This window comes from Nelumbo nucifera, chromosome 2 (assembly GCF_055504915.1).
Source record: "Nelumbo nucifera cultivar China Antique chromosome 2, China Antique-T2T, whole genome shotgun sequence".
Taxonomy (NCBI): domain Eukaryota; kingdom Viridiplantae; phylum Streptophyta; class Magnoliopsida; order Proteales; family Nelumbonaceae; genus Nelumbo; species Nelumbo nucifera.
In genome coordinates, this window is record NC_142650.1 from 101,680,862 (window position 1) to 101,705,073 (window position 24,212).

General features: G+C 38.4%; 1 protein-coding gene across 7 annotated transcripts in view; it reads right to left on the reverse strand.

The window, feature by feature from the left end:
• Positions 1-23,896, reverse strand: part of LOC104611138 (zinc ion binding protein) — a 103,466-nt gene extending 79,570 nt beyond the window's left edge. For 2 of the 7 annotated variants that reach the window (XR_016082343.1, XM_019200066.2), the window contains exons 1-6: positions 23,507-23,851; positions 22,717-22,854; positions 13,393-13,579; positions 10,241-10,453; positions 9,969-10,108; positions 5,164-5,259 (exon numbers count right to left, since the gene is read on the reverse strand). Coding sequence is in view for 6 of the 7 variants with exons in the window: in XM_019200066.2 (XP_019055611.2) it covers positions 5,164-5,259; positions 9,969-10,108; positions 10,241-10,453; positions 13,393-13,555 (612 nt within the window). In the remaining variant the exon portion in view is untranslated. Of the gene's footprint in view, positions 1-5,163; positions 5,260-9,968; positions 10,109-10,240; positions 10,454-13,392; positions 13,580-22,673; positions 22,855-23,506 lie in introns of those variants that run through there. The other 5 variants (XM_088897553.1, XM_019200068.2, XM_088897552.1 and 2 more) reach the window with 4 other exon arrangements.
• Between the last annotated feature and the right edge of the window lie 316 nt (positions 23,897-24,212).

A 24,212-nucleotide genomic window follows, 5' to 3' on the forward strand; every position in this document is an offset into this window, starting at 1 on the left:
ACGAATAAAAACACGGAACGGAGGAGGGTTAGGCAAAAGTGGAAGAACCTGAACTCATTTCTCCTCCACCTTACTCTCCCCCTGTGAAGAAACAAGGAAAAAAAAGGGTCACTCTCAAAGAAGGGCACATCCATAAACACAAAGTATTTTCTGGAAACGGGATCAAAATACTAATAACCCTTTCGAGAAGAAGGATAACCCAACAATACACAAGGAATTGTTTAGGGATCAAGTTTACCATGAGTAGGAGACAGGTTTTGAACAAAACAACGACAACCAAACACACGGATAGGAACGGAGAAGAGTGGATCCTTGGGAAATAGGAGCTGATGAGGGGCCTTGTACCCTAACAAGTGACACGGAATACGGTTGATAAGATAGGCAACAATAACATAGCATCCAACCAAAAATGTTTAGGAACATTCATGTGTATAAGTAACCAACGAGCATCTTCAAGGAGATGGCGATTTTTTCTTTTGGAAACACCATTCTATTGGGGGCTTCTAGCACAAGAGCTACGATGGATGGATCTACACGAAGCAAAAAACTCCATGAGATCACTATGAAAGTACTCTTTGGCGATTTTTTATCTTCGTTTGAAATTGAGTGAATATCAGGCGTTGAAAATCTTTAATAATTTTGGGTACTTCATCTCTGGACCTCATAAGATACACCCATGTATATCGAGAGTAGTCATCAATAAGCGTAATGAAATACTTATAGCCAGTCTCAGATGTTAAAGTAACAGGGTCCCAAACATCAGAATAAAGAATATGGAAAGGAAAATCAGAGTTATTATTCCTTAAAGTAAAATGATTTCTACAATGTTTACTCAATTGACAAGTTTGACATGTGAGTTCAGACACTGAAATTGACTTGAACAAATCTGGAAACAAAACTTTCAACGATACAAAAGATAAATGACCCAAACGGCTATGCCATAAATAAACTTGACTCTTACTAGACAAACTCTTGGACTCAATAGCAGCAAGACTAGCTTTGTTCTCCAGCATGTAAAGACCATCCACCATACGACCACTACCAATCATCTTCCCCGAGGCCAAATCCTATATCACACAAGAAGGGAAAAAGGTTACTGAGCAATTTAACGAATTTGTTATACCACTAACAGAGAACAAAGAATCTTGTGAGAGAGCTTGTGAGCACTAAATTTTTCCATGATTTGGCAAATGGGAGACGAAGAAAGAATCTTGTGACCAAGCTAGAGATAGGGGAGGAGGTGATTACCAACCAGGATGACATAGCCAGAAAATTTTTGGACCACTTCAAATCGATTTATAGAAGCCCTTTGAGTGAGAGAGCAGACGTGGAAGGGGTGGAATGGCCAAGAATTGATGACGGAGTGGCAAGGTGACTGGAAAGGGGTCGAGAAAGAAGAGATTAAGAAAGATATCTTTCTAATGGATAGATCCAAGGCTCCAGGTCCAGATGGCTTTACAATGGGTTTTTATCAAGACTATTGGGAGGTGTTGAAAGAGGATTTAGTTGAAGTCTTTAAGGAATTTGCAGACAATCACATTATAAGCCCCGGAATTAATGCCACCTTTTTGGCCTTGATACCTAAGAAGAATGATGTCAACCACCCAAACGATTATAGACCTATTAGTCTGGTGACAAGCATCTATAAAATTCTGGCTAAAGTGCTCTCGTTGAGGATCAAAACAGTCCTCCCTTCTATCATTAGTGAAACCCAGGGAGCTTTCATTCAAGGGCGACACATAACATATCAGATCTTAATTGCGAATGAGTGTGTGGAGGAAATGAAAAGGTCTAGTAAGAGAGGTTTCATTTGTAAATTGGATCTTGAAAAGGCCTATGATTTGGTGGACTGGAGTTTCTATTAGAGGTTATGCAAAACTGTGGATTTGGGGACAAGTGGTGTAGTTGGATTTTTTGGTGTATCATTACTTGTCACTACTCTATTCTGGTAAATGGTATGGTGAGGGATTTTTTTCCAGCTTGCAGGGGTGTCAGGCAAGGGGATCCACTCTCACCCTTCCTTTTTACCTTAGTAGCTGATGTGATTCGTAGGATCATTACTAAGGCTGACAGTGAAAATGCCATTAGGGGTTGGAGAATAGGGAGACACCATGTCCCCGTCACCCACCTTTAGTTTGTAGATGACCTAATGATCTTTTGTGAAGGAGGTTTTAGCAAAAAGGTAGCAAACCTAAAGGAGCTAATCAAAGGATTTGAAAGTATTTCTAATTTGAGAATAAATTTGGAAAAGAGCTGCATAGCGGGTATGAATTTGGAGGTAGGGGAGGTCGGGGCTATTGCGGAGTGTCTAGAGTGTTCCACCTCTGCTTGGCTTATGTCATATTTAGGGCTTCCTTTAGGGGTCAATCCTAGGGAGAGTAGATTTTGGACCCCAGTGATAGAAAAGTTTGAGAAGAGATTAGCCTCATGGAAGAGGAATTATGTCTCTTTAGGAGGGAGAATTACCATAATAAAAGCTACCTTAGCTAACTTACCTACCTATTTTTTGTCTATTTTTAGGATACCAGTTAGGGAAGCTAGGAAACTGGAGAAGTTGATGAGAGATTTCTTATGGGAGCCGGGACAAGAAAAAAAGGATCACTTGGTTAATTGGGAAATTGTGTGCAAAAGTAAAGAGGGGGGTTTGGGACTTGGGAGGGTAACTAGAAAAAATCAAGCTCTATTAGGGAAATGGTTATGGCGATGGCCATTGGAAAGAGAGAGATTGTGCCATGAGGTGGTGGGAAGCATTCATGGGAGGTCAGAGAATGGATGGGATGCTGGTGTATCAAGGCAAGCTAACCTAGCAGCACCTTGGAAGGCCATTCACAACACCCTTCCTCAATTCCTCAATTTTATCAGGTATGAAGTTTGTTCTGGCAACACTATTCATTTTTGGGAGGATATTTGGGTAGGAGACACACCTTTAAAGGATTTTTTCCCTTCGCTATTTTCTGTTTCTTTGTACAAAAAAGAGGTGGTCTCAAAATTTGTCTCACCTTTGGGAACATCCTTAGATCCTACTTGGGATTTTGAGTTTCATAGAGGACTTAGGGATGATGAAATTGAATCTCATTCTGTCTTGCTTGGTTGTCTTAATCAGGTTTGTTTGGATCCCTCCAAGCCAGATAAGAGGGTATGGACTCCTAGACCCAATGGAACCTTCACTTGTGCTTCTTTCTTCAAGTCCATCTCTCAACTTTCTACTCACCAACCCTTTCCGTCAAAAGAAATTTGGAGCAGGTCAGTTCCCCAAAAAATTATGGCGTTTTGTTGGGAAGTATTCCATGGGAAAGTAAACACTCTAGATAACCTACAAAAGAGAAGACCTTTCCTCTATATTTCTCCTAATTGGTGTATCCTCTGTAGAGCTCACGGTGAGGATTGTTACCACCTATTAATATCTTGTCCCTTTTCTGCAGACCTTTGGGCTTGGCTACTTTCGTTGTTTGGGAGTAGTTGGAGTCTACCAGCAGAAGTTCACATGCTCTTCAACCATTCTACCTTTTATTGGCCTACAACAATAGGGAGAATTATGTGGAGATGTGCTCGTGCTGCCTTGATTTGGACTCTTTGGGAAGAAAGGAATATTAGAATTTTTCAAGAAAAGGAAATGAGCAGTTGGGAATTGAAAGACTGTGTGTTAAATAGGGCAATACCTTGGCTGAAGACCTTGGAAATCTTTCATCAATTCTCCTTTAATGACCTTTGGAGAAATTGGTCAGCAGTAGCGAGGTGTTCATCTCTAAAGGACAAATCAATTACAAGCTGGTCTCCTCCATCCGAAGGCTCACTGAAGTTGAACTTTGACGGAAGTAGCATGGGTAATCCAGGATTATCCGGAATGGGGGGTGCTTTGAGAAATGAGAAGGGAGAGATTTTGTTGCTCTACTCAGGTCCCTTGGGAATTGGGGACTCCATCAGGGCAGAACTTTTAGCTGTTGTACAAGGGGTGCAATTTGCAAACCAGCTAGGGGTACAACACCTAACAATCGAGGGGGATTCCAAAGTGGTGGTGGGTTAGTTGAAAAATCCTGAAGAGGCTATGTAGCGTTACAAGAATGAAATGAAGAAATTTAGTTGGTTGACAAGGAATATGTTGGTCACTGTACAGTGGGTGGGGAGATCAGCAAATACTTTGTCAGATGTGTTAGCTAAGCAAGGGGTAAATAAGGAATAATTGTTTTGGGCTCAGTTGTGATTCTTGCTTTTCTTTCCTAGTTTACTTGTAAGATTCAAGAAGGGGCTGCAGCTCGCGCCTCTCCCTAGGACGTTGTATGAAGTCACTCTAAATCTGCTTCTGAATTAATAAATTTATTATCATTCATCAAAAAAAAAAAAAAAACAAATTTATAAGTAGTTTTGGAACATGTAGAACATCAAAAAGGGCGAGTCCAAGAGGAAGGGAGATGGTTCCTTGACCAGCTATGGTGGAGAAAGAACCATCAGCAAGTCTCACCTTGTCCCGACCAGATAACAAATGATAAGATTGAAAACAATTATATTATAGGGAGAGTTCGCATCATGTCTCTCCTAGGCTCACTTGTAAAGTTGTAATTTTTGAACCTTTTGATATTAATAAATTATTCATTTATCAAAAAAAAAGCACAAAGGAAGGTTGTGACAGAATTACCATTACCTGATGTAGACGCAAGGGAAGGTTGTGACAGAATTACCATCTTAGCTATTGGACTTAGTTGTAATCTTTAACATCAGTAATCTGAAATGTTTTAATTATGTTATAAGGAGAGTTCGCATCATGCGTCTCTCCTAGGGTCACTTGTAATTTTTGAACCTTTTGATATTAATAAATTATTCATTTATCAAAAAAAAGACATTAAGAACTAGATGACAAGCCAATTGTAAGCAATTATCCAGAACCGTATGCCTAACTTCTTATTAGGAATAAGATTTTTACAGAGAAACAAACTAGTTAACAAGGTAATTTGGTTGCCATGAAAAATAGACAACCATAAAATAAGAGTCAGCAGCTTTCAAACAGTTTTTTTAATTAGAGAAAGAATTTTATAAAGGGTACACTACACAAAAGTTATTCATTTGTCAATCTACATAACCTAAATCCATAATCAAGTGAAGCTGTCTACATACAGACGTAATGCTAATTTATACTTGCATCCAATTATTTTTTTATCAATTACTTACATCCAGTGATCCAATGCCTGTAAAGGAATAGAGCCGTGTTGGAGTAACAGCCATCACATAATATCTGGTTGCGTTACTTGCACTAGCCGTTTCCATCTGTAGAAAATGCAGAATACAAGTAAACACATATTTTAATTTTTTTGATAAATAATTGAATTTTATTAAAAAACTTTATATAATATCTTTACGACCATCCCTTAGAGAGGCACAAGCTGCCACCTCTCATGCATAAAAAGAAATCGCATTACAAGTGTGCCTGAACAAATTAGACCTCTCCACCCCTTGCTTAGCCAAAGCATCCGCCATCCCATTTGCTGATCTCCTCACCCATTATATCTTCAAATTCATATTCCTGGTTAACCATGTAAATTTTTTCATTTTAGTCTGTTAGCACCAAATTATAGACTCTAGATTTTTTAGCCATTCTATCACCACTTCTGAGTCCCCTTCAATCACCACATTTGTCAAGTTTAGCTCACTAGCTATCTACACCCCTTGGATTGCAGCTAGCACTTCTGCTTTGAGTCACCCATACCCACAGGGCCAGCAAAAAGTGCTATAAATTTACCTTCTCCATCTCTCAAAACCCCTCCTATTCCAGAAGGGCAAGGATTACCTTAGTTGCTCCCATCAAAGTTCAGTTTAACAAAACCTTAAATTGGTGGAGCCCAAACAACCTCCATTCTGTCCTTTCTCTTAGAGATTTTAGCAACTGCTTCCCAATTCCTCCAAATATCATCAAAAGAAAACTTGAAAAACAACTCCAAAGTTTTGATCCAATGGCTCTAACCATCACATAAATCCTGATTTCTTCCTTCTCTCCTTTTCTAAGAATATTCTTGCATTCCTCTCTTCCCAGATGGTCCAAATCAAGGCTGCACTGACACATCTCCACATTATCCTCCCTATTTTCTTTGGCCAAGTAAATAAGGAGGGATCAAATAACATATTAACCTCTATTGGTAAAGTCCACCTGCACCCAAACAAAGAAAAAAACCAAAGCAAAATATCCGTAACAAAAGGGGCAAGAAAACAATAAATGAAGACAACTCTCATTACTAGATTTGCATAAGACACATAGGGAAGAGACAGGAATTAGGTCTTCTCTTTTGTAGAAAGTCCATAGTATTTATCTTCCTGTGAATTACTTCCCAGCAAAAAGCTCTTACTTTCAGTGGAAGGGTCTACACCAAAACTCTTTAAAGGGAAAGGAAGAAGTTAAGGAATCACGAAAGGTCTTGAAAAAAGAAGCATAAGAAAACAAACCCTTGGGGTTGGGGGCCCAAATACGCTTATCAGGTTTACCGAGGTCCAAGAAAAACTCCTGAGGGAGTTGGCACAAGCCAAAAGTTCGTTATCCCTAAGACCTCTACAGAAACCAAAGTCCCACCTAAGGCCCACTGAATGTATTGGAGGAACAACGAATCTTGACAAACACTCATTGTTGTACAAAGAAACCCAATATAAGGAGGGGAAAAGCTCCTTTAACAAACAAGAACCAACCCAAAGTATCGTCCCAGAATTTAATAGAAGCCCGAGAGCACACACCATACTTGACGAAACAAAGAAACAAGTGAATGTACCTTTTGGAAGAGTCCAATCTCTTTGATCAGAAGATGTGGGGTCCAAACAAACAGACTCTAGTAAATGAAGTAGCTCAGTGACACAAATTGGCTCACCATCCCTTAACCCTCTACGAAATCCGAAATCCCAGTTTAAATAATTAGAATCTTCCATGATGCATTTGTTTTTGTTCTAATAAATAATTAGAATCAAATCATGTAAACAATATAAACAATTTAATATTTTTATTATTAAGAAAACTATTTTATTTCATTCTAATAAGTAATTAGTTTAAGTAATATTTTTATTATTATATAAAATATCTCACTGTTTTTTGGTTTTTATGAATATTTTATCTCAAATATTAACTTTCTTATTATTTTTTCAGTTTTATTACTTTTATAACAAGGGTCTAAACTATCACCATATAAACTATTTATTAAATCATATAAACTAGATAAACCATTTAATATTTTATTATTATAAAATAATTTTATTCATGCAGTTTATTTTATTTTAATAATTTGTTAGTTTAATCATTTGTTTTTTATGAATGTTTTATATTTTATCTTAAAAATTAATTTTCTTATTACTTATTCATTTTTGTTGGCTTTTATAATGAGGGTCTACAATATTACTATAGACCTTCATATACTTGTAATATAAGACTATAAGAATATATTCAAGATTCTTTTTACAAGTTTTCTATTAGGAAATCCATGGTATTACAATAGACCCTATTGCATTGTAACATCCTTGTAGTTATGTTTCAAAGGTTCCATCTAAAGGCTTGCTTTTGTGGTGGTCTATAGACTTAGATAGACCATCATATACTGTAGCATGTCTTTTATAACATAAACTAAAACATTTTGGCTTAAGGGTTCATTGGTCATTCAAACACTCAACCTAAAACTTCGAATACTCTACAAAGACTTAAAGACGCACTGTGATTGTGCAAAGATTTTAGGAATCCAAAGATGAAGGCAAAGAAACATAAAAGGAAGATGAAGACATGCATTCTCCTCAACCTGGGCTGTTACGCTTGGAGGTCGCAGAGTTAGGACCGATCAAGGGGGACGATGATGGACCAATGTTACTATCCACCACCGCCCCAAAAGGCAAAGTCACACCTTTGCTAAACAAGGCACATGACTCACTTAAAATATGACCCAATTCAATTGATCTAATGGGCTGCTTTGGGCTTTTAACAGCCACTTCACCTTCTCCTCCCACATGACCATTTAAAAGGTCACATGTGGGGCCCTTGTTTACTGTAGCAGCTCGGTTTGAACACATGGGCCAAGCCTGGGCCTGTTTAACTTCCAGCCTGGTCCCTTCCTCTTTTGAAAATTGAACATCACACGCCACTTTGTTGTTTACTAAACCATTTGTCAGGGCCTGCAAAAAAAGACCTGCCATCTGTCTTCCTTCTATTCCCAATCTCCTACATTGGCCATTTGACTCTATTGCTTTTTGAGTCTTAAGCCAATGTTTAGCCCAAATAGTGTAGTCTTCCTTCTCTTGCATCCCACATAAGGCTGCTAATTCTGTCTCTTCGTCTTCCTCCTGTCTCCCCTACTTCCACAACTGCATTTCAATGGAGGTCACCAACCACATTAGATAAGAATAACCTTCGATTATCACTTCCACCCTTCTTGGGAAATAAGATTTAGTCCAGCCTTAAGCCATGAAATAAAGGAAATAAGATCATCCCACAGAACCTCCTAGTGTAGTATGGTCTAAATCTTTCAAAGCATCACCTTGATCATTTCTAAAAAGACCCACCTATAGATGAGCTACCAGGATTCAAACCATAAATGATGATTTGATAACCTTTAAACAAAGACTTGCTTATTTGATTGATAGCCTCCATTAAAAACAAATACTGTAAGAAATCCAAAACCAATAGGAAACTCAAGCCTCTGACATAAAAAAAAAAAGAAGAGAAAACAGAGAGGACAAATCTTGGCACATTTGCAAACAAAATGTCACCCCATTTGGACAATAATATCATAGACAGGTAGATATTGAATTGACCAGGTTGTAAGAAGTATTGTCAAGAATCTGTGATTCTTGGAATTAGGACAGTCCAGACCATAGCTCATAATTTTGATATCAATGAACATTTTGCCATGTAGAGTGGGAGAAATTCCGCAGATATTTTGCTAAATTCGCTAAGATATTTGGAAATCTAAAAAATTAGGAAAATTTTCTAGAAACATAGGATTGGTTAACAAACCTTCAAGAGATCATTAGAAGAAATATATTTGCACATTTAAGGCTCAAAAATCAAATAGGAAAAATTAAGAGACTGTAATAGGTATGTTTCTCTTTGCCTCCTTTTTGATCTTTAGCCATCTACTCTTCTTTATATATGTCAATTATTTGCCATTTTACGTTTTGTTTTTATTGTTATTATATATCTTGATTAGATTGAGGAATACCCTTTTGTAGCTATATTCAATTTTCTTTTTCTTCTGAGTTATAGTGACTTAGTAAGTGAATTATATTCAAGTGCTAAGCCAATTATTTAATCACCAATTCCTTGCTGATTCTTTTATGAAAATATTTTTAAAAATATTGAAATATTGAAAAGTTCTTAAAAAATATTCTAAATTTTAAATATATAGTCCATCAATGAAATCTGAAATATCACTAACATATTGGCAAAACATTGGGGATATTTGAAAAAAAAAATCCTGGAAGATTTTGTATCGCCACCTAGCAAATGGGACTTTCAGGGATATATCACCAAATATCATTGATAGTGCAAACCTTTTTTTGAAGATAAATAAAGAAGAAAATTTATTAATGAAACAAAAAAGGAGGATACAAACTGGTGATAAGACATCACCCAACCAGGAAAACAACATATCAGCTTAACCCCTTGTACCTAAAAACAGCCCTGAAAATAAATTACATTTTGAGGTACCCAACCCAACCAAAGCTGAAAACCCGAGAAAATATAACATACCCTTCCATTGAAACTCATACAAGCAAGCAAAACTGATATAACTCCCACCTAACCTTGTATCTCAACCTTAAAACAAAAACACCTACCCTGAACCCAGAAACCTATTCGATGGGATTTAAACACCATGTTTTACCCAATTCCTCATTAGTGCAAATCATGGTCCAGACAACATCATTCAGTTGCTTTTGATTTTAAGGCAATGACAAGTTGACAACAGACAAAGAATTTCACAATCTTCAATTTATGAGTCACTAATAATCAATAGTACCTGTAAACCTGTGAAGGCTTCTGGAAGCTCAGCTAGTTCAAATAACAATTTTATATATTTCTCTTTCTTATCCTTCTCATCAACAGCAATCTCATAAAGCTGGCCATTATCAGTACCAATGATGACTTCCCGTGTAGAAGCTGCTTTAATAGACATCAGAGAAAACTTATTCAATGAACACAAGGTTCATCCAAATTAGTTTATTAAAAAATCTACCAAAAAAATTAAAGTAAAGCAAAGATGGGAGCAAAATGCCAAGAAGTTGCAATGACCTTCTGTTATCTGTTGTCTGTTCCAAGCAACAGCTTTCACCACAAGACCTTTCAATTTGTTCAAAATGCGGGGTTTGCTCCACTTTGCATGTGTATAATATGTTTCTACACCTCCACTGCTAAGAACAGTAGCTATACAGTGGATCCCTCCAGGATCAACAAACACTGTATGGACAGGTTGCTCCCCACCTTTACCAGCAGAGAGATCAATATCTGCAATTAGATGAATTAAGAATATGTTAGCCATTTTTTATTTATATAATAGAACATACTAGAATGAATAAGAAAAGAACAAGATTAAGCAATTGTGCATACCAATAACATGTTCAAAAAGGAAACCAAGATCTAACTTGCACATCGGAGGGAAGCTTGCATTGCCCTTTTTATCAGTTTATGTTGCCCATTTTTTAATAGATAGCAATGAAGGTTTAGTTAGGGAAAAGGAAATAATTCGTATAAAAGATACATACAATGAACTCAAAATCAAGAATCTGATCTAAGCTATAATGGACCAATGGAAGCAAGATACAACAGTGATCTTCCCAGTCTCACCCCACTCCCCACCCCTTCTTGCAAGACCATTCATCCTTCCATTGGCCAATCTTTTTTTCATTTTAAGGAAACAAGCGATTATATAAAGAAATAAGTAACTACAGGGATTTAATAAAAGAATATACATGTAACCAGAAAAGGACAAATACAATGAGACCAATATCATAGCACCTCAAGAAGGAAATGAAAACACCAAAACCTCACAATCTCATTCCACTGTGTATCAACATCTATCCAACAGAGATCCTCAACTGTTTCAAAATCAAAACCAACCCAATTCTAAGGTTGATACTCCATAGATCATATATCCCAACAAGTTATCAGGAGAGGCCTTAACATGTGTTCAAGGAATCTTCTATTTCTCTCCTTCCAAGTACACAACAAAATTCTAAGGTTGATACTCCATAGGATTCAACTATTTTTGTAATTAAGAAACAGCAAAAAGTCCTCCCCCCGCCCCTTCCACAGAATTTGGAATGATGGGGACAGTACAAAGACAACCAAAGGTTGACAAACAACCAGCCACTACTAGAAACTGGGGTAGATTTACAAGTTCAGCCTTTTGCCCTTGATGAGAGCCATCTGACTACCACTTGATAGCCTCCGACAATCAAATCAGCCCAGCTTAAGCACACAGAGTAGGACAAGAAGTTTTGCCAACAAAGAAATGCCTTCCCTACTAGACCTCACTCCTCAGTAGCTTAGCGAAATAGACATCACATGGTCTCTAAAGGCACCACTAAATCCTATAGAACATGGGTTACCATGAAAGCAACTGTCAAAATTTAGTTTTATTCTTTACAGTTTAGTGCCACCAAGTATAGCATCACCTGTTATTCTCTAGGAGAATAACCAGCAAATAACCACCTTCCTAGTTGTCAAGCCGACACCTAGGCAATAAGGCACTCATGGAGTGTTGCCTCACATTTTTTTTGAATAAGGTAAAGTATTGTATTGCAGAGAGAAACCAGATACATCAGCCCATGTACAATGAGGACCTGTACAATGAGAATTTACAAAAAGATCTTAGAAATCAAATAAAGAATGGTCCAGCTTGCAAAAAAGAAAAAAGCTGAACTCCAGTGAAATCTATTTGTACACTTAACCAGGAACATAAAAAGCCTACAACTTCGTTTTTTATTGAAACAATGTCATTGGAAAGGTTGTCAAAAACTCAGCTGTTCCTTTCCTTCCAAAGGGCCCAAAGGATAGCAGATGGGAAAAGAATGGTCCACCCCTGAAGAAGCTGTACGACAGAAGCAGGAGGGCAAGAGGAGACACAAAAACAGGAGAGAATCATATCCCAGAGCTGCTGAGAGAAGTTGCAGTGAATAAAAATGTGGCTGGAAGATTCAGGAGCTTCATTGCAGAAGGGACAGAAGATAGTAGGAGGCTGCATCCCCCTTCTGAGTAGCCGATCTTTGGTTAGGCACTTATCAAGTGCTGCAGTCCAAACAAAGAAGGCTACTTTTACACAGTGCTCTTGAATACTTTTATATTCTTAACATTTTGAGATTATAATAATAAAATAGACATTAGTAAATTAAATTACTCAGCTTACGTTAAAATATTAGTTTCTTTTTATTATTTTTCTCATTTGTTAGGGTTCGATCAACATGTATACTGCCTTGAATCCTCAAAGACTTCAAAATTTAAACTGATAAGCATGGAAGAAGTCAAAATTTTATCTAAACAACACATATTGATTAGTTTCATCATCATCACCATATTAAAATTTATAAATTTATGCATGATATATATCTTACAATTTTTATATACTTTTATAACTATTAGTTAATATGTTAATTTATATTAAATAGCATTATATTTATCATTTATAAAAAAATAGACAAATTGTTTACAAAATATTCAAGAATATAATATTAAATTGAGGGGATGCACGAGAAAATTCAGGTAAACATCTAAGGTTGATATAAAACTAGCTAAAGTTGTGAAAGCCAAGCCAAAGTACTCAAAAGATTTCTAGAGCGAAAGGTAAAGGTGGGAAGGGGAAGAACTCTGCAAATTAATGCTTGGGTGTTGGCTTGTAAGTTTTGATTTGCTGGTGGTTTTCAGCCAGAATGTTCTTGTTGAGTGATTTTGTCTTGGTAGACATCTTTCAAAAATGAACCATTGGTATTAGTTATAATTCTGGTTTTCTTTGGTTGGTCATGATGGCAGCCATGCAGGATTGTTTTTGTTTAAAGCAGTGGCAATTAGTGCTTATTGGTTTTTGCTCCTTTTGTTCTTGCTATGATCTTCATTATTGGGGGTTTTATGTAAAACACCTCATGTTAAGGCTTGGATTTGTCAAGGTGGCTTATTTTTTAGATTTAGCCATTAGGTAGAGATCATCCAAATCCAATATCTGATGTTATGGTAGATGTCATGCCACAGCCCATACATAGATAGCCATTTCTAAATAGGCATATTGATAGCTTATGCCAGAGGCAGAGACAAACAGACATGAGAGGAGAAACACTAGTGTCATTGTTTGTTCTAGGGGCACACTTTTTCAAACAAGTAAATAATTAGATCAAAGGCGACATAACTTCTGTATAGAATCCAGTAAAAGGCATAGACTACAAAGACAAAATTACCATAAGAGTTTCCACTTCCAAAGTCATGTCTAATGACCCATCCTTTACTCGTTCCCAACAAAATGACATCATTCCCAGCAGCCATGCAAGTTATAGTTCCCCGCCCCTTAGTTGCATATCGTTCAAGGAGGTCCACGGAAAAAACATGTCTTGCAGCATCCATCTTTGAAGTCAAGATATATCAATCCTAGTAGACAAAAAGAAACATCGCTAAGTTGGACCGCAAGCATGAAATGGCTGAAATACTAAAGATTCATCAAGTTGAAAGCTGCAAAGTGTGTAATCACAAAATTAGAGTCTCACTGGAGATAACAGTAAAGAAGCTAACACCAGGCTTTAGTGAGAAATACAAACAGAACCTTACAATTACACATCAAAACAAGATATTCAATTTTCCATTTGAAAACTAAAAACTTCCCCAAGGACCTCACTAGAACTTATCTAGACTCTGGAAATACACAGACCCAATCCTCAACAGATTTGTTAACAGCCACCACCATCCTTTCCAGCTTACAAGCTTTGTGTTCAAAAATCCTTCTATTTCTTTCCTTCCATACGTTCCAGCAAATTGCAGATGGTATGCGCCTCCAAACTATCCTTGCTTTCTTCCTTCCTCTTATCTTTGGCCATAATGAAAATATTTCTACAGGTATCACACCCCTTTCTTCTCTCCAACCTTTTTAAAGACTCTTGGGTCAGATGACCACCAACTCTCCCTAGAGACACACTGCATTCACTTCCACCCACTCCACATCCTCAGACCCTATCTCCTTCTTCATACTTATATCAAATGACTCCAGTTTCATTTCCTGCAACAGCACCACATCTGGATTTTGTTTTCTCAAGATATTCCTTACTACCTATGAGCGTCAGAAAAAACCGGCTCACTTGCCACTTGGGCTGGAAATGGAATCGCCACCCATCAAGTAGATGAAAAGGAGGTGATGGGACCTCCGGGATTTACATTGGCAAGCGTTTTTTATTTATTAGTGACTCCAAAGCCCGAGGCACCGAGCCACCGACTAACCAGCCTGGGTAAGACTTGGATGGGAGAGGAAAGGGGTTAGGCACCCCTCTCCCAAGGGAAAAACTTTAGCTGTTCGAGGCCAACAGCCTATGTTGTTGAGAGAATTTTGGAAATGCCACGTTACCATGAGAATGGGTAAATTAGTAATTACATCTTAATTTCTTTTGACTAAAAACCAAAGCATGGGCGTGAATAGGTGAGTTGCCCATCTTAATTTCTAGCTCCTCTCCCTGTGCTTTCCTAGTTAAGGAAGTTTGGTCTAGGCCTATTCCCCCAAAGATAACTGTGTTTTGTTGGTAAGTTTTCTACAGTAAAATCAATACGATGAATAACCTGCAGAAGAAAAGACCCTTCTTATGTTTATCCCCTAACTGGTGTATTTTGTGCAAAGTGCAGTTTGAGGACTGTTTTTTTTTATGAATAAGTTTGAGGACTGTTACCACTTATTGATTTCTTGTCCTTTTGCTGCAGCCATTTGAAACTGGGTTTTTGACTTGTTTGAGTGCAGGTGGAACTTGCCAGTTGAGGTAAATTTGCTGTTCTCCCCTTCTACCTTCATGTGGACCACAAAAAGAGGGAGAATTATGTTGAAGTGTATAAGAGCAGCTCTCCTTTAAACTGTAGAGAACACTGATGTGGACCCCACTGCTGTGGTCCCCACTGTGTTCGTATGGCAGCATAGCATATGTTTTGTTAATTATGTCAGTGTTAGTTGGTAGTTATTTCAGTTTGTTGTTACAGCTTGTTATTTCAGCTTTATTATTAGTTTATTTGCAGCTTTATTATTAGTTTATTTGCCATGTAAGCAATAAGGGCAATTCAGCCCTTTTACAATTAGTCAACATATATAAATATTAAGAGTGGGTCGGTAGATCATTAAGATCAACCCTCTCTTTTTCTAAATCCCTTCGTGTGCTTCTACTTTTCTCCCTCTCTTCTTCTTTTCTTCAGAAGTCTTTTCTTTTCTTTTCGAATTCAAGACGGATTGTAGTCTCGATCAACTACTTCATATCAGAGCAAGGATTAGGGTTTCTCATGTGAGTCTGATCCAGCCAACCACATGAGAGTTGCCTAGGGCTGGAAGATTAAGAGGATCCCTTTTCGGCTAATTCTTGGAGGTTATCAGAGACTGTAGCAGTTGTCCAAAGAGTGGATTGTGTTCTTGATAATCAGGAAGAATCAGAGGAAGATAAAGAGTCGGCGATCAGTTTCTTTATCAAGACTGAAGGTGGTAATCAGAATTTCTGTTCAAAACCTAAAACTGGTTGCAGAGAAGGAGGTCTTATGTTAGTCTAATCAGATTGACTACATGAGAATTTCCTAGGTTTAGAAGTTTTTCAACAAAGAAGGAGGATCGGCTGATTCTTGGAGGCTACTGGTAGTGTGCGGCTACTACTAAGAAGATTGTAGAGGGCTGGGAGAGTTCCAGTAGTCAGGAAGAATTAGAAAAGGCTTCGGATCCCCAAGATTAGGGTTCTGCATCAGATAGAAGGTGGCGGCCAGAGATTTTCTTTCATAAAGTTAGTTTTTTTTTGCTTGAGAATAACCTTGAAAGAATCATCCTGGTCTATTCTGAGAGGTGCGGCTGGAAAACCTTTTTTTCTTTCTAGGGTTTTGAGAGAAAACCCTAAAAATTCAGAACTGTTGTTTGTTTCATATCAGATTTTGAACTGGTTTCATACAGAATTTTGTTTTTCCTTATTCTTTGGAAGACCTAGGCCAGCTGTTATCAGTTGTTTAGGTGTTGTTTTCTATTACAGTAGCTTCAAAAGTTTTTTATTGTTAATTCTTGACCAAGAATGGAGTTCAAGAATCAGGGGGAAGGTGTTTTTGAGACTAGCAATTCTGGTAACATGTCTGAGAATGCCTTTCAGATTACAACTGTGAAGTTTGATGGATTCAACTATTTAGAATGGGCCCAATCAGCCATGATGGCCATTGGGGGTAGAGAAAAACTCAGCTACTTGTTGAGAGATGTGAAAGAACCAACTAAGGAGGACCAAACGTATACCAAATGGGTTCAAGAGAACTATTTGGTTATAATATGGCTGTGCAACTCTATACAGCCACATATCAGCCGAAACTATTTGTGGGCAAAAACAGCCAAGGAAATCTGGGATGTCATGAAAGAGACTTACTCCCAACCCCTTAATGTTGCTAGGGCCTATGAATTGAAGTGTGAGGTTAATAACCTTAAGCAAGGAGAGAAACCAACCTCGGTTTACTTCTCTACTTGGAATTCTTTGTGGCATGAAATTGACCACCTAGAAACACTTGAGTGGGAAAGTCAGAATGATGCACAGACTCATAGAAAGCAAGTTGGAACTAATAGGGTTTTTGAATTCCTAGCTGGTTTGAATCCTAACTATGATATTGTGAGACAGCAAATACTAACAAGGGACAGTGTGACCTTATCTCAAGCCTACTCCTTGGTGCATAGTGAAGAGACTAGGAGAAAGGTTATGATGCAGCATTAGCCCTTCCCACTAGCCTTGGCAGCAGTTAAACCTAAGTCTGGGGGTGATACGGAGAGGGATATAAAGAAGGAAGATAAACGGGATCTACTGTGTAAACATTGCAAGAAACCTAAGCATACTAAAGACACATGTTGGAAGTTGCACCCTCATCTAGTCCCAACAAAATTGAGGAACAAAAGGGGTAATGCCCATATGGCTGTTAATACCGATTTTGCATCCTCATCGGGCACAAAAGGCACGCCTCTAGACACCTTAGTTGCTGTTCGGGCTGCCCTAACTCGGTTGGAAAAGAAAGTTGAGAATTCAGCTCAATCATCTCAGTCATCATCAGCTCCTTCCACATCAGCCTTTGCTCATTCAGGTACTCGGGCCTCAGCTTACCATGCTTCAGATCCAGGTAACACTGAACATTGTTGGGTAATAGACTCAGGTGCATCTGACCACATGACTAGCTTGCCATCACTGTTCACTACCTATCACTTATCTTCTGGTAGAGATAAAGTGTCCATTGCTGATGGTTCCCTTGTTCCCATTTCTAGCAAGGGAGACATCAAGTTGTCTAATACCATTCCCTTATCTTCAGTTCTGCATGTTCCTAAGCTTGATACTAACTTGCTTTCAGTCAGTAGTATTACAAAACATCAGAATTGTTCAGTAACTTTTTTCCTTGACCGATGTATTTTTCAGGACTTGGAGACAAGGAAGGTGATTGGGACTGGCCGTGAGACAAATGGGATCTATCTGCTTGGAGAGAGTTCCCATTGGGAAGATCATGAAAATAGGAAGTCTTTTGTTTCTCAGTCTGTTAGTCAGGTTATGCTTTGGCATAATCGGTTAGGCCATTTATCCTTTCAGTCTTTGAAGAGTTTGTTTCCAAATTTGTTTGAGTCTGTTCAGATGTCAAATTTGAGATGTGAGAGTTGTGAGCTTGCAAAGCATTATAGAACATCTTATTCCTTGAGTAATAAAAGAAGTAGTAATTCTTTTGATGTTGTGCGCACCGATGTTTGGGGCCCGTATCACATCTCTATGGAGGGATACAGATATTTCTTGTTGTTTGTTGATGACTATACCCGTTTTTCTTGGGTTTACCTTATGCATTCTCGAGATGAGTTCCTGCTTTGACCCAGATCTTTCATCAGATGATTTTAACCCAGTTTGGGGTCAATCAAAATCGTCAGATCCGATAATGCGAAAGAATACTTTACCAAGCCATTGGCCTCCTATCAGCTTGATCATGGGATTATTCACCAGAGAACTTGTCCTTATACACCACAGCAGAATGGGGTTGTTGAGAGGAAGAATAGGCACATATTGGAGGTGGCTAGAAGCATTATGTTTAACTCCAATGTGCCTATCCGTTTCTGGGGCAATGCTATTCTTACAGTAGTGTATCCCATTAATCGAGTTCCTTCACGAGTTCTTGACGTGAAGCCTCCCTTTACCCTTCTATACCCCGATAAAGAATTATTTATTGTTCCCCTTAAAACCTTCGGTTGCACTTGCTTTGTTCAGATTCTTGGACCTCATCGTTCCAAATTTGATCCTAAGGCCTCCAAATGCATTTTTCTCGGTTATGCACAAACTCAAAAGGGTTATTGCTACTATGAACCTACTTCTGGGAGGAGATTTGTCTCGATGGACGTTACTTTCTTTGAGGAGGTACCCTATTACCCTAGGGTTTCTCCTCAGGGGGAGAGTAGTGAGAGTGGGGTTAACTCATTAGAAGTTCATTTACCTGTTCCATTGAGTGATGAGGGATGTAATGGGGAGGGTTGTAACAGGTGTCAGGATTTGAGAGTCTATCACAGGCGATGGAGGCAGGTTGATTTCGGTCATCAGCAGTCCAAGCCAACCCCAGTTCCTTCTGTGGATCCACATCCAGGTACCACAGTCCCTTTATCAGATCTAGGTCCCCCTGAGATACCTTCCACTGTTGCTACGTTACCTCCTTTGGATGACCTTGACCTCCCCATTGCAGTCCGTAAAGGCAAACGGCGTTGCACCACATCCACAGCTCACTACATTTCCCAGTTTCTGTCCTATGATCGCCTGTCGCCCTCTTACAGGTCCTTTCTCACATCCATTGCTAATATTCCTATTCCCAGAACAGTACAGGAAGCCTTGTCAGTTCCTGAGTGGAAAGATACAATGAAGGTTGAAATGGATGCCCTTCTGAAGAATAATACTTGGGAGCTAGTTGACCAGCCTAAAGGAAAGAAACCGGTTGGATGTAAATGGGTATTTACTGTGCAACATAATGCTGATGGTTCCATTGAAAGGTATAAGGCCCGGTTAGTTGCAAAGGGATTTACTCAGACTTATGGTATAGACTACTTTGAGACTTTTGCTCCAGTAGCAAAGATGACCACTATTCGAGTTCTGTTATCCCTTGCAGCCAGTTATTCTTAGCCCTTGTTCTAGATGGATTTTATGATGCAGTTACCTCCTGGATTTTATGATGCAGAGACAGGTAAGAATGTTTGTCGGTTGAATAAAGCCTTGTATGGACTAAAGCAGTCTCCTAGAGCTTGGTTTGATAGATTCAGACAAGCCCTTGAAAAATTCGGCTATGTACAAGCCCAGTCAGATCATACATTGTTCATTAAAAGAGTGGACTCTTCCTTGACTTTGCTTATTGTATATGTGGATGATATTGAAGTGATAGGGAATGATAACAGTGAGATTGAGTCTCTTAAACAACTCCTTCATCAAGAGTTTGAGGTGAAAGATCTAGGAGAGCTACGATACTTCTTGGGTATTGAGGTTGCTAGATCTAAACATGGGATTTTTATTTCTCAAATGAAGTATGTTCTAAATCTATTAGCAGAAACTAGAAAGTTGAGTGTTAAGCCTGCAGATACACCTATTAAACAAAATCACGAGATCAGTGCAGAGGGTGGAAAGCCTCTTGAAGACAAAGCTATGTTCCAACGGTTGGTTGGGAAACTCCTCTATCTTTGTCTCACACGGCCGGACATCAGTTATGCAATCAGCGTTGTCAGTCAATATATGCACTCTCCTAGAACTACTCACCCCCTTGCAGTTGAGAGAATATTAGCATACTTGAAGAGATGTCCAGGTAGAGGTATATTATTCAAGAATAATGATCACATGAAGATAGATGTCTATACAGATGCTGATTGGGCTAGGAGTGTTGATGACAGAAGGTCTACCTCTGGATATTGTGCCTTTGTAGGAGGTAACATTGTCTCCTGGAGGAGTAAGAAACAAAGTGTTGTTTCTTGTTCTAATGCTGAAGCTGAATATAGATCCATGGCTAATGGTGTGGCTGAAATCCTATAGCTGAAGTCATTATTTGAGGAGTTGGGTATTGCTTATGAGAAGCCCTTAATGTTGTATTGTGACAATCAGGCTGCTATTAATATAGCTCATAATCCGGTACAGCATGACAGAACTAAGCATATCGAAGTCGACCAACATTTTGTCAAAGAAAGGGTTTCATCTCAAGAAGTGTGTCTCTCGTATATCACCTCCAGCATGCAGCTCGCAGATCTTCTCACCAAGGCTGTTCCAAGGAAGAAATTAGAGGCAGACCTATAGAAGTTGGGAATGACAAATATCTATTCCCAACTTGAGGGGGAGTGTAGAGAACACTGATGTGGACCCCACTGCTGTGGTCCCCACTGTGTTCGTATGGCAGCATAGCATATGTTTTGTTAATTATGTCAGTAATAGATGGTAGTTATTGGTAGTTATTTCAGTTTGTTGTTACAACTTGTTATTTCAGCTTTATTATTAGTTTATTTGCCATGTAAGCAATAAGGGCAATTCAGCCCTTTTACAATTAGTCAACATATATAAATATTAAGAGTGGGTCGGCAGATCATTAAGATCAACCCTCTCTTTTTCTAAATCCCTTCGTGTGCTTCTACTTTTCTCCCTCTCTTCTTCTTCTTTTCTTCTGAAATCTTTTCTTTTCTTTTCGAATTCAAGACGGATTGTAGTCTTGATCGACTACTTGGACTATTTGGGAAGAGAGAAATTCCAGAATTTTTCAGGAGAAGGAAAGAAACATTCTTGAGGTCAAAGACTGTATTCTTACAAGGACTATTTTGTGGCTGAAATCCTTAATGCTCTTTGATAATTACTCCTTTGATGATTTAATGAGGAATTGGTCTGTAGTTGCCCTCACCTCCTCTAGGAAGCCTAGAGTTCAAGTAACTTGGACTCCACCGATGGAGGGTTTTGTTAAGATGAACTTTGACGGAAGTAGTCAGGGTAACCTAGGTCTGTCTGGGATTGGTGGTGTACTTAGAAATGAGAACAGCAATATCTTTGCCTTTTTTTCGAGAATGGTGGGAATAGGAGACTTTGTGAGGGCTGAACTCCTAGCTGCAGCACAAGGGATACAGATTGCTTATCAACTTGGAGTGCGGAACTTAATAATTGAAGGAGATTCCAAGGTGGTAGTAGAATGGTTGGTTGACCCGGGTATTGTCACTTGGAAGTTTAAGGATATTTTAAAAAAGGTCAAATGGCTATTAAGGGACATGATAGTCAGACTTCAGTGGTTGGGGAGATTGGCTAATGCCTTGGTTGATTGTCTTGATAAACAAGGGGCTACTCGAGTCTCCTTATATTGGGCCTCTCTGTAATTTTCTTGTCCTTTGTTATGTTTAGTAACTAAAGGGTTGCTGGTTTCCTCCGTCTTCCCTCCTTAAAGGGGAGGTAGCATCTCGTGCCTCTCCCTAAATTGTACCTTCTTTGGCTTTGAATTAATAAATCTTACAATTCACTGATCAAAAAAAAAAAGGTGAACTACCCAGAACGTGCCCAGACCAGAAACTGTCTCAATAGCCTATGCTGTTGAGCCCCAACAGCCAAAGTTAACCCTCTCCCAGGTCCAATAGGTGGGGCCCACATGGTATTCTAAATTATCATAATCGCAAAATACGCAATTAACCAAGCAAAATAATAATAAAGAAAGCATAGAAAAAGCAAACCAGCATGAAAGAAACCCTCTCCATTATTTTATTATTTTATTTTAATTTTTCTTGTTTATCTATTTTTCATTTTTCTACATTTTATTTACTTATTTTAGCTTTTAATCAATTTATTTTTATTTTTATTTCTTCATTGTTATAGTTTTTATTATTATATATCTTCTTTTGTCTCTCCTTTTTATTTTTATCGATTATTCATATTTTTGTTACTTTTCTTGTTGAATCCTATTGGTAAATTTATTTACCAATTATTGATCTGCCTACTCTTGTTCTCTAAATCTGCCAAACTTGCCAATATCCCCTATTGATCACTGATTAGCCTACTATTTTATAATTTTTTTCTGTTTTTTTGTATATGTAATTCATTCTTTTTTTCTAGTTTCAAAATTGACCTTCTGTAATTGACACTCTCCCTTCCCCCTATAATTTGATCTACGGATAGATGAACCACACTCCGATCAATTACAACCTCATCTGCTCCCTTTTCTTATTTTTCTTTCTACTTAATGTCTATTCCTTCACATTCTTCTTTTTTATCAATCAAGAAAGACTCATTCATCAGAGAGTTCAAGTTGACGACCTTCTCTTATTCCGGTGGCCGGGACAACACCATTCTAAGTAAGCTAAGTCGGGTAATCACTTCATTCAAGGTCATGTAATCAGGAAAAAAAAAATGTAGACTGATGAACAAACATTGAAACGGATTAAGCAATAGATCCCGATCTCAAAGCAATTCTGTAAAATCCCAGAAGAAGAAAGAAAAAATTTTGAAAAAACCAGGAAACGGATTCTGTTTCTTTCTCGCTGTACCTTCGAAACCCTTCGAAAGATTAATTCTAATGTTTTTATGTACCTTCGAAACCCTTAACAAATCGTTTGACCTTCTTGGCGCAACCTTCACAGTGCATATCAACCTTCAAGACCACGGTAATCGAACCATCATCCTTTTCCCTCCGCCAACCTTCTTTTTACCTTCACTCTTGTTCTCCTTCTACATACAACGAAACAAAGCCAAGAAAAAATGAAATGAGATCACGATCGTTTCGAAGCTTCAACCTAACAAAGAGCAAGTGAGAGCGGGGGAGGGAGAAGCAATTAACGACGCCTTCACGATTAGCGAGGGACAATTTTGTAATTTTATTGGTTTTTCGTCCGGGTCAATGACGGAAGGGAGATTTTGTTGAATTCTTTAAAAACTTAGGGGAGGTTTTTGTTGTTACAGGAGAGGCATTTATGATTTTATGATTGTCAGAAACTTCAAGCGAGGCTTTTATGATTTTAGACTAATGAACAAACACTGAAACGGTTTAAGCATTAAAATGATATCAGTCGTAAAAATAATGGATAGAGCAAATAACGGGTTAACAGAACTACTGCGAGGAAGATTTCTATCATCGGAGAGAAAATGAAAAAAATAAAAGAGAGAGAGCAAGCCAGTTTCAAATACAAACAATGCAGGATATCATGATTTAAACAGATCCGAACCAAATCTATATCTTCACCGAGGGCCTTAGAAAGAAACAATGGGCGGATTGGGTTGGGGTTGAAGGCTCACGAGATCTGGTCTGACGGAACCACGTCCGCTGGCTTTCTTCCCCAACGTTCAATCCTAATCACAGCAAGTATATAGGGGGATGACTTGCCTTATTATATTTTAGCCTGAAAATAACTGTCAGAGAGGGACATTTACGTCTCCTGCAATCTCGGGTTTGCTGGCTTTCAAACAGGGACAACAACTGTACAATGTAATTAGAAGCTCGCTAGTCGCTAGAAGCAAGATGATGCTCCTGGCACGGATCGCGTAGATCTTAGATCAACTGGACTCGGACTTCGCGTTCGTCGATGTAGACTAAGATTATAGCTAGGTGCCGGGAACTCTGATTCACCGATGAGGGACGATGGTTGGATGCTGGAAGCTTCAGCAGACAGGTGGGGTGGAAAGAGTTACAGTGGCTAAGGAGGAAGGGGAGAACAAACAAACAGGGAACGATCGGGTGAGGGGAAAGAGAGAAAAATAAAGAGTGTGACGAGAGGATGAGGAAATGAACAGAAGAGTGAAGAGAGAAATAAAGGAGATCGAAAAAGTTGTAAGTTTTTTACGCGTTAACCGTTATACCCCTTAACCCCAAAAAAGAGAAGCTTGTTCGAAAAAGCTTTGGGCGTTGAAGCTCTGTTCGAAAACGTAACCGGTAGAGATCCCGACCGTTTCGTCTTCTTCCCCGTCTCGACGGGAAATGAAAAAAAGGTAAAATACAAAAATCCCCTGTAATTTTTCACATTTTTCTTTAACAAAAACCTCTCCTCTGTTTTTTAAAATTTTGACAAAAAGCTCCCTTCCGTCAATGTTTA